General features: G+C 44.3%; 1 protein-coding gene across 2 annotated transcripts in view; it reads right to left on the bottom strand.

Moving 5' to 3' along the window:
* The window catches only part of LOC149840581 (uridine/cytidine kinase UKL1, chloroplastic-like), a 77,404-nt gene that overhangs the window by 37,400 nt on the left and 27,081 nt on the right, over positions 1–12,923 (bottom strand). For both annotated transcript variants that reach the window (XM_090003216.1, XM_090003215.1), the window contains exons 7-9: positions 9,692–9,886; positions 9,494–9,577; positions 8,933–8,993 (exon numbers count right to left, since the gene is read on the bottom strand). In XM_090003216.1, the coding sequence (XP_089859342.1) occupies positions 8,933–8,993; positions 9,494–9,577; positions 9,692–9,886 (340 nt within the window). The remainder of the gene's footprint in view (positions 1–8,932; positions 8,994–9,493; positions 9,578–9,691; positions 9,887–12,923) is intronic.

Genomic DNA, 12,923 nt, shown 5'->3' on the forward strand with positions numbered 1-12,923 from the left:
ACTCGGCTACGTCCCGCTTCATTCCACTCCACAAATATCTGCGTTGCAAATCTTTGAACATCTTTGTGCCGCCCGGGTGAATCGTGTACTTGGACTTGTGGGCTTCAGCGAGAATCTCTTATCTCAAAATAGGATCTTCTGGCACCCAAAGACGATCCTTATGCCAAACACCTCCTTCCTCACTCAGACGGAAGGGGGTATCAGCCTGCTGTGCTAGAGCCTTCAACTTTTCATACCGCTCATCGATCTTTTGACTAACAAAGATCCTTGACAATAGCTCAGGTTGAGCTACCATGCTGGATAGACTGATCAAATCTCGAGTGAACGCAAACGGTTTCCACGATATCAGGTCCTCAATCAGCCTCCACCCAGCGAACAACAAATTAACGGAAACGTTGGGAAACTTGCGGCTTAGAGCGTCGGCCACGATGTTCGCTTTTCCTGGGTGGTAGGACAAGGTAAAGTCGTAATCCTTGAGGAATTTCAGCCAACGCCGTTGCCTCATATTCAACTCCTTCTGCGAAAACAAATATTTTAGGCTTTTGTGATCTGTAAAAGCCTCGAACTGCTCCCCGTACAAATAGTGCCGCCAAATCTTCAATGCGAAGACCACCGCCGCTAACTCCAAATCATGAGTCGGATAATTCTTCTCATGAATTTTAAGTTGGCGCGATGCATAGGCGATCATTCTATCGTTCTGCATTAAGACGCAACCCAAGCCAGTCCCGGAAGCGTCGGTGTAAATCACGAAGCCGCCTTGACCCGAAGGTAAGGCCAAAATAGGAGCAGTCGTAAGACGTTCCTTCAACATCTAAAAACTGCTCTCGCACATGTCGTCCCACACGAACTTAGCTTCTTTCTTCAGGAGTTGCGTCAAGGGTAGAGAGATCTTAGAAAAGTCCTGGACAAATCTTCGGTAATACCCAACTAATCCAAGAAAACTCCGAATGTCACAAACATTCCTCGACTGCTGCCAACTGAGTACAACCTCGACTTTCGCTGGATCCACGGACACACCTTCCTTGGAGATGACATGTCCCCAAAACATGATCTCCTCGAGCCAAAACTCGCACTTAGAGTACTTAGCGAACAAACGCTTCTTTCGCAAGGTTTCGAGAATAACCCTCAAGTGCTCATGATGTTGCTCTCAACTATCGGAATACACCAGAATGTCGTCGATGAACACGATCATGAAGGTGTCCAAAAAAGGTTTGAACACCCTATTCATGAGATCCATGAACGTTGCAGGAGCGTTAGTGAGTCCGAAGGGCATGACCGTAAATTCGTAATGCCCATACCTGGTCCGGAAGGCCATCTTGGAGATATCATCTCCCTTAATTCTGAGTTGATGGTACCTAGATCTAAGGTCGATCTTTGAGAAAATCTTGGCCCTCTGCAACTGATCGAATAGATCCTCGATGCGTGGCAACGGGTACTTATTCTTTATTGTCACCTGGTTGAGCATCCGATAGTCGATGCACAATCGCAATGATCCATCCTTCTTCTTCACGAACAAGACAGGAGCTCCCCAAGGCGAGACGCTGGGGCGGATGAATCCCTGATCCATCAACTCCTGCAACTGCTTCTTGAGCTCTTCGAGCTCGGCTGGTGCCATCCGATATGGAGCCTTAGAAATTGGCGCAGTACCCGGCAACAACTCGATGCTGAATTGCACCTCGCGAGGTGGAGGAAGGCCTGACAGTTCCTCCGAGAAGACGTCTGGAAAATCTCGAACAACCTCCAAGTCTCCCATCGGGACTCGCGTCGGCTCGGACTGGATGACACTGACCAAAAAGGCAGTGCATCCTTTCCTTAGGTAGCTCTGCGCCTTCAGCGACGAAATGAACTTGCTCGCCCGAACGGGTTTCACGATCTTGAATTCCATCTTGGGCACTCCTGAGGAGATAAGACAATCCTGCTATCTCGGCAATAAATCTTGGCATGATACTTGTGCAACCAATCCATGCCCAGGATGACGTCAAATTCTGTTATCACTAGCAGGATAGCACAAGCCGATAGATGTCGATCTGCCAAGACTACGTCCAACTTTGGTACGTAGGCCACACAAATGGTGTTTTTCCCAATAGGATTATACACTTCAAGGGTATTATGCAAGGGTTTTACAGGTATGTGCACCAACACGACAAAATTTACCGAAATAAAAGAGTGTGTGGCACCACAATCAAAAAGCACAAAAGCCGCTTGGTTAGCGACAATAAGGGTACCTTGCACTAGGTCGCCCTTGGTCAACTGCTCGGCCTTGGCTGAGTAGACGCGTCCCGGCGCCCTCCTTTGACCGCTCGCCTACGGTTGTAGCGTCTGATACTGCTGTTGCGGCTGTGGTGGCCGAGGGAGCAAAGATGCTCCGCTGGTCTGCCTGGAATCGTCAACCGCCTTTTTGCGGCAATCACGGGCATAATGGCCCATCTTGCCACAATACAGGCATCCGCCTTTGTCAAACGGGCACGCCTGCCCAATGTGAGATTGCTGGCATCTGGGGCATACGTTGTCAGCCTGCTGCCTGGCTGGAGGGTTGCCCTGAGGCCGCTGACGCTTTGAAGGAGGATATCGTTTTCTTCCTCCTTCGGTCTTTACAGGAAGGAACGGTCGTTTGCCTGGGTCGCCGAAAGGTGTCTTCGGCTCACCACCCGTAGCGGGTGGCCTCCTGCTCTAAGTACTCTTGGTGCGCTCCCAGGCTTCACTCAAGAGGGTGGCGGCAGCAACTGCCGCAGAGAAGGTCGAGGGCATGCTCGTTAGGACCCGATACATGAGTCCCTCCAGCCCCCGAACAAACTTTCTTACTCGCTCGCGATCATCCACGAACTGGTTTGGGCAGTAGGGTTCCAAACTCTGGAATTTGGCGATGTAATCCGTCAAACTCGAATTGCCCTGGCAGAACTCCACCTTTTTCTCCCTCGCGTGAGGCGGGAAGTAGTTCTCTAAGAAGGCCTTTCTGAAAGCTTCCCAAGGAATGGGCGAAATTCCCGAAAACTGCACACCCCGGGCCATGTACCACCAACTGCGGGCATTCCCCTTCAGCCTGAAGGTCCCGAATAGCGTCTTCTTGTCATCAGGCACTGACAAGACCTCGAACACTCGTTCCACCAGCTTCACCCAGTTATTGGCCATGTCTGGGTCGGGCTTGCCGTCGAAGGTCGGGGAGTCAAGCTTTAGAAATTTCTTATACGTCACTGCGGTATGCGGGATTGGCTCAGGAACGGGCGATGGTTATCTGGTCTCGCATAGCCGCTGTCAGGGAACTTATGGAATCCATCACGAATCCCGGCTGATCTGATTATTCGTCAGCAGACCCTTCGTTCGAGTTTCTTGCCATCCTTGGAATAAACAAGGAATACCAATAATTAGAAACCTCAGGAAGCTCAAGATAAGCCAAAACATACGTATCATTCATGTTTAACATGAGTAGTTTATGAAAATCCAGCAATGTTGATACATAAGCAGAACGTGTCAAGCCACTTAGCTTAACAATGCAAAATATACCTACTAAGCAAGAGGAAAGGTATACTCACAGCGCGATGCGGATGCTCAATGGTCAAGAGTTCTTGCTTCCCTTAGCTTTGATACCAAGTTGTAACGCCCCAAAATTTCAAACTTGCAAACCTTTTAGAAAAAACAGACAAGAGACTAAAAAGGAATTTCTTCATCTCAGAGATGGTTTACGAAATCAACGGAAGACTATACTTTTGTTAATTTCAGAAAGGCAAGCTGACAACTTCGGGCGCGTTAGCTAAAAGAACCAAAACGCACAACCCATGCTACTTGCAAACACTTGGAAAAGCCACTTTCATTTACGAAGTTCTCCAAATAGTACAAAATTCGGATATCCCAAGAAAACTCTGTTACAAAACCCCAAACAACAGGACGCGAGCTAAGAGCAGAAAGAAGAACGTATTGGAGTCATCCTGCCATCGCGCCATCGCCTGTGGTGTACCTAATCATCACCTGTACCCATAGAATGAGTTAGTTTGGCAAAAAACTAGTAGGTGCACAATAGAGACTGCAGGAAACTGAATTATGTACATTTAATTCAGCAGGTTATGCAGTCAAACAAGTAAGCAATGCACGAGGTAAAATAGTGCAAGCGCGTAAGTAGTGCAAGCGAATTAGTAGTGCAAGCGAGTCAGTAGTGCAAGTGAGTCAGTAGTGCAAGCGAGTCTGTAGTGCAAGCGAGTTAGTAGTACAAGCGAATCAGTAGTGCAAGCAAGTCTCACGACCCAACGAACTGTTGAACAGACCTTATGTTTCGATAATTACTAGCCTGCGGGTACGCGCAGGTAAAACGTAGAAACAACTGAGACTAGTTCGGGCGTCTGTTATTCTATTATTTTCAATAACCCGAATAGCTAGTTGAGTTCGCTCCAAAGGGACGGCTTTAGCCGAGAGAGGATTCCCCAAAGGAGGCAGTGCCACAGATGCATCCAACTTCTGCAGAAGTGTCGAGCTAACTATTGTAGCCCCTTTCCCCTAACTCCAATGACTGGGGAGGCCGGATCATTGCCCGTAGGGTGGTTGTTAACCACATGTCCATTGAAGTTTGTACCGCTCTGTCCTCTCCCTTGACAGTCACAGAAGCGAATAGGTACGTTAGGGGTTATTTAACTAACGACCCATTCTATGTTGTGGTCTTTAAACCACTCGAGCATCTTGCCTGTGAAGGCGAATGTGAGGCCATTTATGTGATTACAGCATTGTGCATTTAGCACTGTTCGAGGTCGCACGACCGTCTCACCCGATCATCGCAGTACTAGACGTGTCGTGCACGACTACAAGTACTCTAGTATGAAGGGGGGTATAGCTCCTCAATAGAAGCCTCAACAGGAGTGTTTCACCAAGATGTAAAGTTTATCAACTTTACTTTATCTTTTGAAACAGCAGTACCTTGTGCCAACATTATGCAAAAGCAAGAGTCTAGGCGCAGAGCGCGACGTAAGGTAAAGGCGGTAAGCAGATGCGCAACGCTAAACCTCGACGCGATGCATGACGGCAAGTAACCGGATAGAATGTAAAGGGCAAGGATTTCGGAACCGCATCCTTGAGTGAAGTGCATACCCGTATAAATATATATATTTGTATATATATATATATTCATTTAATGATCGTTTTTAGTTTAATTGAACTTAATTCAATTATCCAAGTCTTTTGTGCAATCTTCCCCTACCTTGGAGAGTTACGAGCTCGCTGGCGTCTGCGGATGTACACGATTGACGGTTTGAGTCGCGGAGCGCGAGTGGGATCCGTAGTAGCTGCAATTATGCGATATTAACATGCAACCCAAACAAAAGCAAAAGAAAGGCGAAGATTCGACTTCTCCGATACATAGGGCTGGGGCCAACCGTCCCAGTTGACTCGAAAAGGATGGGGCAGGGCCAAATTACCCTTGCCGCTAAAGAACAGGTGCAGGGGCCATCGGCCCCCGCTGGTTATTTTTAAAAAGACAGGGGCCTTTGGTCCCTGTTGGAAATCTTAAAAGAAAAGAAAAAGAAAAGCAGGGGACCATCGGCCCCTACTGGAACAACAAAAAAAGGCAGGGGCCGCCTTCGGCCCCTGCTGGAATAGTACAAAGGCAGGGGCCGATGGCCCCTGCTGGAACAAACAAAAAGGGCAGGGGCCTTCGGCCCCTGCTGGAACAACAAAAAAAAGGGGCAGGCAGGGACCCCTAAACCCCCTGCCGAAACCCTCCTCACAGGCGGCAGGGGTTTTACCCCTGCCGACCTGTCAGCGACAGCTGGGGTTAAAACCCCTGTCGCACGACCCTTCCCCATCGTAACCAACCGACGGGAAGGGCTTTGCCCCCATGTCGATGACAGGGAGAAGAGGGTAGGTGAAACGAAAGAGAAAAGGGATAGCAAGGCATACCTGGTGGTCGCCGGAGGGAACTCGCCGGCAAGAAGACGGTTGATGATGTTGGTGGCGGCGGCTGTCGAGAGTTGTTGGCGTCGGTGACGGTGGATGAGCAAGAGAGAGAGTCGAAGACACCGAGGCAGACGAGAGGGTCGATAAGGGAGAGAGTCGGGGACGAGAGGGTGAGAGAGAGAGAACAGAGGGCGAGAGGCGGTGAGGGGGGTTTCGTAACCCTCCTCCCGCCTGCCTCGTTGTCTTTAAAAGAAAGCGAGAGGCGGTGGTCCGGGTCGGGTCCGGATCCGGCCCGAATCAAAACATTTTTTTTGCTGTTACAATCTCGATTCCCCCACGCTTCTTCTATGCTTCCTATATGCTTTTCTCACATTTTTTTCATGTATTTTCTCTCACTTCCCATGTGCTTTCTCTAAATTGCCAACCTTCATTGTTAGATTTTAACAAAAATTTAACTCTTTTAGTGAAAAATCATAAAATATAAGAATGATAAATTTTATTTTAGTTTTTATTTGTTTCTTGTTCGATTCCTATTCAATTACCATATTGCTTCATTTTTTATTCATATTTTTCTTTCAAATTGATATTTCGTTTCCCACTTCCTATAAATTTTAAAATGCCTCGCTTCTTACTTTCACTTTCCGTATCGTTTCCCGCTTCCACTTTCTAGTTTGGCAACCTTGATCTAAAGTAGACAGGAGTACGCAAAACTGCATATTTTATATGGTTATATATGTATATAGAATACATATATATTAAAGCATAAGTTTGTGTAGATTGCAGCACAACAGCAAAGTAAATGACATAAAGCAAGGCCCGATGTGTGAAACCACACATCGAGCTAAATAAATTGCATAAGCGATGCCCGGTGTACGAAACCATACATTATGCAAAATAATTTGTGTAAGCGATGCACGAAACCGTATATCGATTAAATAAATTTCGTAAGCAATGCACGATGTATGAAACTGTACATCGGCTAAATAAACTACGTAAGCGAGAGCCTGTGCACGTTACAACGCGATGGCAAAATAAATAACATAATTTAAATGGACAACAATACGCAAAACTGCGTCCTTGAGTTAAAAGTGTACATATATATATGTATAAGTTAGAAGCATTCTGTCATTTGTCCTTGTATGCAACTTTTTCCTACCTCGGAGATGGTTTAAATATCTAACGATTCTGAGCGTAGGTTCTTAAAGGCTCGTACCTTGACAAACGTGTCGCGTCCATTGTGGAGCGCTAAAATATATTTTATTGTGCTGCGAAAAGAATGATGCAACAAACTTAATTTAATAGAATAAGTGACGTTTGTGTCACAAGGGTCGAACCCGAACCCAATTCGAGCCGACCGACCAAATCGAGCTCGGTGCTAGCTGAGTTCAGCCTGGCGACAACTAACTAGGCAGGCCAAAGGAAAGGCAGGCAGGGAAGCTCGATGGCTCGACTGAGCTGAGCCCATTCCAAGCCCCAAGGTGCACCCTGGCGAAAACTGCACCCAGGCTAACACAACGACAACCTAGGGCAGCGATCAATGGGATGGGTGTCGGGTGGAGCTGGCACGGTCCCTTCACCCGGCCAACCCAACGAGAGAGGGAGAGGCAGAGGCAGCCGAGGGGTTGCCTGACCCCGTTGTCTTTCTAGAAACAGGAGGCAAGCGAAGGAGGCACATGCCCTTCATTTCATTAGAGGGGTAGGAGGGAGAAGCATCAAGCCCTCCCTCCGGCTGCCCCTTAGAGGAGGAAGGTTGGGTTGCCGACTAGAGAAGAAAACATGGCAGGGGGTGGACTGCGGCTTCAACCACCCCACCTGGTCGACAGGAGGATAAAAAGGGCAGAGGGGGAGTGCTCGGCACCCTCCTTCCTGGCATGCCAAAGCCACCAACAGTGGTGGCTCTGGTCTGCTGACAGCAAAAAGGGAAGAGAGGGAGAGGAGAGGGTGCTCGACACCCTCCCTCCTGGCAAGCCAGAGCCACCAGTAGTGGTGGTTCTGGTCTGCTGGCAACAAATAGGGAAGAAGAGGCAGGAGAGAGAGAGAGAGAGTTCGGGTGGCTCTTGGAGGGGACCTGGCGACCCATCTTGGCAAAGGAAAACCGAGAGGGAGAGGAATAGAGATAGAGGAACTTACAGGGAGAGAGAAACGTGAGGGAGTCGGAGAGAGGCTCCGACGAGGTGTAGGGAGGGTCAAGGTGTGCCGGCGTGCGAGGGAGAGGTTCGTAGAGGGAGAGAGACGAAGTCGGGGCTGGTTGCGCCGGCGAGAGGAAGAAGAAGATGAGGGGAGAGAGGTTCAGAGTCAGGGAACTCCGACGAGCAGGGATCTCGACGGGGGGTCGGGGTTGCATTTAAAAAGAACCCCCTCCCCCTCGGGGTGGTTTAAATAGGCTAATTGGGGGGGGGGGGGGGATCCGATCGGATCCAACCTGGATCCAAATTTTTTTTTTTAGAAAAAACTTGAGTCTTACACCCTATAAATTTCGGGTTACAAATCATATTCTATCACAGGAGTTCCTGCATTTTTAAAAGAGAGAATCTCAAAGTAGAAACTTTGGGACTTCCCCTATTTATTTTTCTTTTTTCTTGTTTAAATTATCAAAAACAATGTCAGTTGCGCCACTCACCTGGCTATGGGGCGAATGCGATTTATGGATGTTAAAAATTTTAGATGAATCTAAATGCATGATTTACCAACATATCCCCACATTCATTCTAGAGTTGATGTGGACGTCATTAACATGCTTATATGGCATTTACTTTCAGGACAGGCATAGGCAACATCATGAATGGCTGATCCTAATGTCAACTATATTGCAGTCATCCTTACATTATGGCCACACATATTGTCAAAAGCTCATCAAACCCAACAAAATAATCACTTTTTTCAATTCTATAGATTTTAAGAAATTCTTTAAAAACATGCAGTGAATCTCCACATGAACATTGAGCAGAAAACTGCTTCAACAAATTCATGACAACAATAAATTATGAGGTTTTATTGGTTTATCACAAAGGCAACAAGTAACAAACTACAAATAACGTTGTTTTAGGACAAAACATACCTGTCGGAGTCACAACCTGTTTCTCTGTGAATGGCAAGTAACCAAGACCATGCTCTACAACCTGTTAAGTTTTATGGGATCAGTAAAGGGCAATTGCAATTATGCTATACCGGGGAATCCGCTTGTCTGGTAGGAGCAGCTAGTGCATGTCACCTTGTGTTGGGACGTTGCAGGTTCAAAACCCAATGGTATAGTTGTATAACCGGTAGGGGTCAGGCTAACCCCAGCTTGCCTTCCAAAAAAAAATTACAATTATGCTATACCAAGGGTGCAGAAGCATTTCTGTGGAATGTGCTAAGCTTTCTGCCCCAGTGGCCCAACCAAGGGAAAGCAAATTCATGCAAGCATTGGAGCCACCTTCCACAAGGGAAGTTGTGTGCTCTTGTCATGGACCTCCCCTCATTCGATGCAGGAAGGGCATCCAACTCCCTTCTTGCAGAAACATCATATCTGCGGATGCCTTATCCATGAAGTGATACACAAAAACACCCAATGAGTCATCATGAAGAACACGAGGTTAGATCTTAAACTTGGGAAGTCAATCTAAAGGGTAATAATTACCAGCCGTATAAGCCGATCTGAGTAGAACACAAAATCATGTTTTGTTATCTCCTGATCCCTTATCAAAGTGTGCATTCCACGTATCTGCACTATAAAAGTTCTATGTCATGAAGGGTTACACTGCACTAGATATGCCACTTACAAAGATCTTAAAACATTACGCAGCCCACAGGACAAGTATAATTGAGTAATCAGTACCTGAAATGTAGATTGAATGACATTAACATTAGGATATATTTTGCATAGGTTATGCAGGCCGAGCTTCGTGCGTATGTGTTGAACAATTAAATCAACAGCCACATGGTTATCACCTCCTCTAGGTATGATCACATCAGCATATTTCTTGGATGGTAGAACAAAATCATCAAAAGCAGGCTTTACAAACTTTGCATACTGCAAAATAGAAAAAAATCTTGACCAAGAACTACAAGTACGCCAAAGGGAAAATAAAGAGCAGATTGCACTTGCTTTACATGATCAAAACTTCCTGTGAAATATCATCTGATAAACATTTTCATACTAAGAGAGAGAGAGTGATATATGTATTACAAGGACTTATTACTTCCTTTTCTTTAGGTGCAAGATGAGGTGAAAAACATATGGGGCAGGCTGATTAGCAGCTGTTGACTGTTCCCTTTAGGTCTCTGATAAGGGTGCTATAATTCGCTTTTCGTGGAAAGTATATAGTAAGGTAGCACTGGTTAATTTAGTCACAGCCACAGATGCACAGTAGTTGCTTACACACACTAAAAAGGAGTAATATATGAATGTCTATAATGCTTTACGTGTTTCCAAGGACACTCCCTTCCCATTACATTTTCCATAACTTTCTATTACGCTCGCATTTACTTTGTAGTTATTTGCATAACCAGAACGCTCACCAAGATATTCATGTAAACAAGCATCTTCTATGCCTTATATAGGTAGAAAGTTTGCTCTCTACACTCGATACCTCACTTTTCTGAAATTTAAGCACAGTAATTATTATGCTCAAATATATGCATAACTAAATTCTTGTTCAGGTATTTCAAGTCTTGTGAAGACATCCCATTATGATTATTCACATCCATATAATCTAACCCTTAGTGTTCATATGCCGACTGTAATGAAATAAGCAAAGTAATACGAGAGTGTTAAAATTGTACATAAATATTTAAATATATTTTTGATGTATATACTTTTCTTTTTCTTTTTGTCTAGTTCATTTAGAAGTAGGTTTAGTTCTTTTTGAACTAGACCTTGACTAGTCAAAAGAGTCATTGGAGCTAGTCCATCAGATCTATTTGTAGCTGTTGGACTAGCCCCAACGACTCTTTTAGAGCCCCTTCTTTCCCCTCTCCATTGTATATAAATAGGGGTCATTCCTCCCTTATTATTTTATCTTGCATGAATGTTTATCAATAAAACATTATTTATTTTAAGCCTCTTATGTTTACCCCCTTAGTGGGTTTTGTGAGTGAGCCCATTCATAGCTTTTGGTGTGTCCACTTTGGCATTGTCGTGGATCTTGCTAGAGGCCCCCATTTCTTTACAAAGAATGTCTCTTATAGACTAAAAAGAACACAATAGCAAATAGCACAAAGACCTCTTATGGGTCAATACAAGATTACAATCACATAAGCCACTTAGGGGGCAAACATAAAAATATACGAATTTATTGAGAGAAATGCTTGAGAAAGCATTACATGAGAGAATGGAAAAAATCCCTTTATATACAACATAAGGGCTCAATAGAGCTGTTTGGAGCATCCCAACGGCTAGAAATAGAGTCGTTGGGAGCTCCAACAGTTCTATTTGGCTAATGACCAAATAGCCCTTATTAAGACAGAAAATTACAAAAAAAATAAAATAAAATAAAAAAGGCAAATGTGGCCCCCTAATGGGCACAACCTATTATAAAGACTGAAATGACCAAAATACCCCTATTGGGTATTACTTATTACATCATTTATATATATACATACAACTTAACATTGCTCCTCAAACTTATGGTGTAATCATCGAAAGTTTGTCAAGCAAAAAAATGAAACCGGGGAGAAGAAAGAATCTTCGTAAAGAAGTCGGCCAACTGAAATTCTGATGCTACATAGGGCATGATGATGGTCTTTTTCAGGTACTCTTCACGAACGTAATGGCAATCCATCTCATGAAACATATGATTGTCAACTATGTACATGGCACTTTTATTGTCACAACATAACCTTGAGGGCGATTGCATATACACCCCCATATCTTCTAATAATCTTCTCAACCACGCAATTTCAAATGTTGTAATGGCAATGACGCGATACTCAACATCGGTAGACGATAACTTATATTGCTTGCATTTTCAGGACACCAATGAGTCACCTAAAACATACAGAAACCTGTAGTTGAGTGTCTATCATTAGGATCTTCTCTACAATCAGATTCAGTATAAGCAATTAATTTGAGTGGGGAGGAGGAAGATAAACAATCCCTTTTGAAATAGAATTTTATAAATATCTAATTATACACATAATGACACTCATGTACACAGTGGTAGGGGAATGTTGGAATTGACTTGTATGGACAACATGAGAAATATTAGGCCGGTGATGGTCAAATATGTGAGAGCTCAAATCATTTGGCGGTAGGGAGTAAGATCGTTTAGAGGCATGCCATCATCTATCTTCATTTTCTGCATTTATCACTTCAAGAGTGTTCACACTTTTCTCATTTGTAATTCCAGACCTATCTATGATGTCATTTCAAAGCTTTGTTTCAAAACATTCTTAGTAAGACTAGCTCCTTGTTTGTCTCCTCCAGTGATGATGATATCGTCAACGTAGAGAAGAAATACCATACATGCATTAGATCTCTTAATAAATATAGCAGTGTTAGTATAACATGAAGTAAAGACCAATTTAATCATAACGTAACTAAATCAATCATACCAGGCTTTAGGTGCATGTTTCAAACCATAAAAGGCTTTTCTTAAGTGAAACACCTTTCTAACAGGAACCTCATATCAAGGTGGTGGATCCATATAAACTTCTTACCTCAATTCACCATTGAAGAAGACATTCTTGAAATGACATCCATCTAGTAGATAGGCCAACATCTAATAGCAGCTACAACTATAAGTGTTCTGACGGAAGTCATCCTAGCTACTGGAGCAAAAGTTTCATCATAATCTATACCATATTCTAGATAGTAACCCTTGGCCACTAATCCAGCTTTATGTCTTTCTAAAGTTTCATCACTCTTAGTTTTAATTTTAATACCTCATCTACAACCTATTGTCTTCTTTCCAATGAGGAAGACTTCTTATATCTCATTTTTTTTTCTAAGACTTGTATTTCATCATCCATAGCACTCGTCCATTCAGGACGATTTTTGGTTTGATTGTACGAGGAAGGTTCAAAGTAAGAAAATATCGTAGCTAGACAAGCTTTGTATTGAGGAGCAA

This window comes from Nuphar pumila, chromosome 4, assembly GCF_984573655.1.
Source record: "Nuphar pumila chromosome 4, dmNupPumi1.hap1.1, whole genome shotgun sequence".
In the NCBI taxonomy this organism is placed as follows: Eukaryota; Viridiplantae; Streptophyta; class Magnoliopsida; order Nymphaeales; family Nymphaeaceae; genus Nuphar; species Nuphar pumila.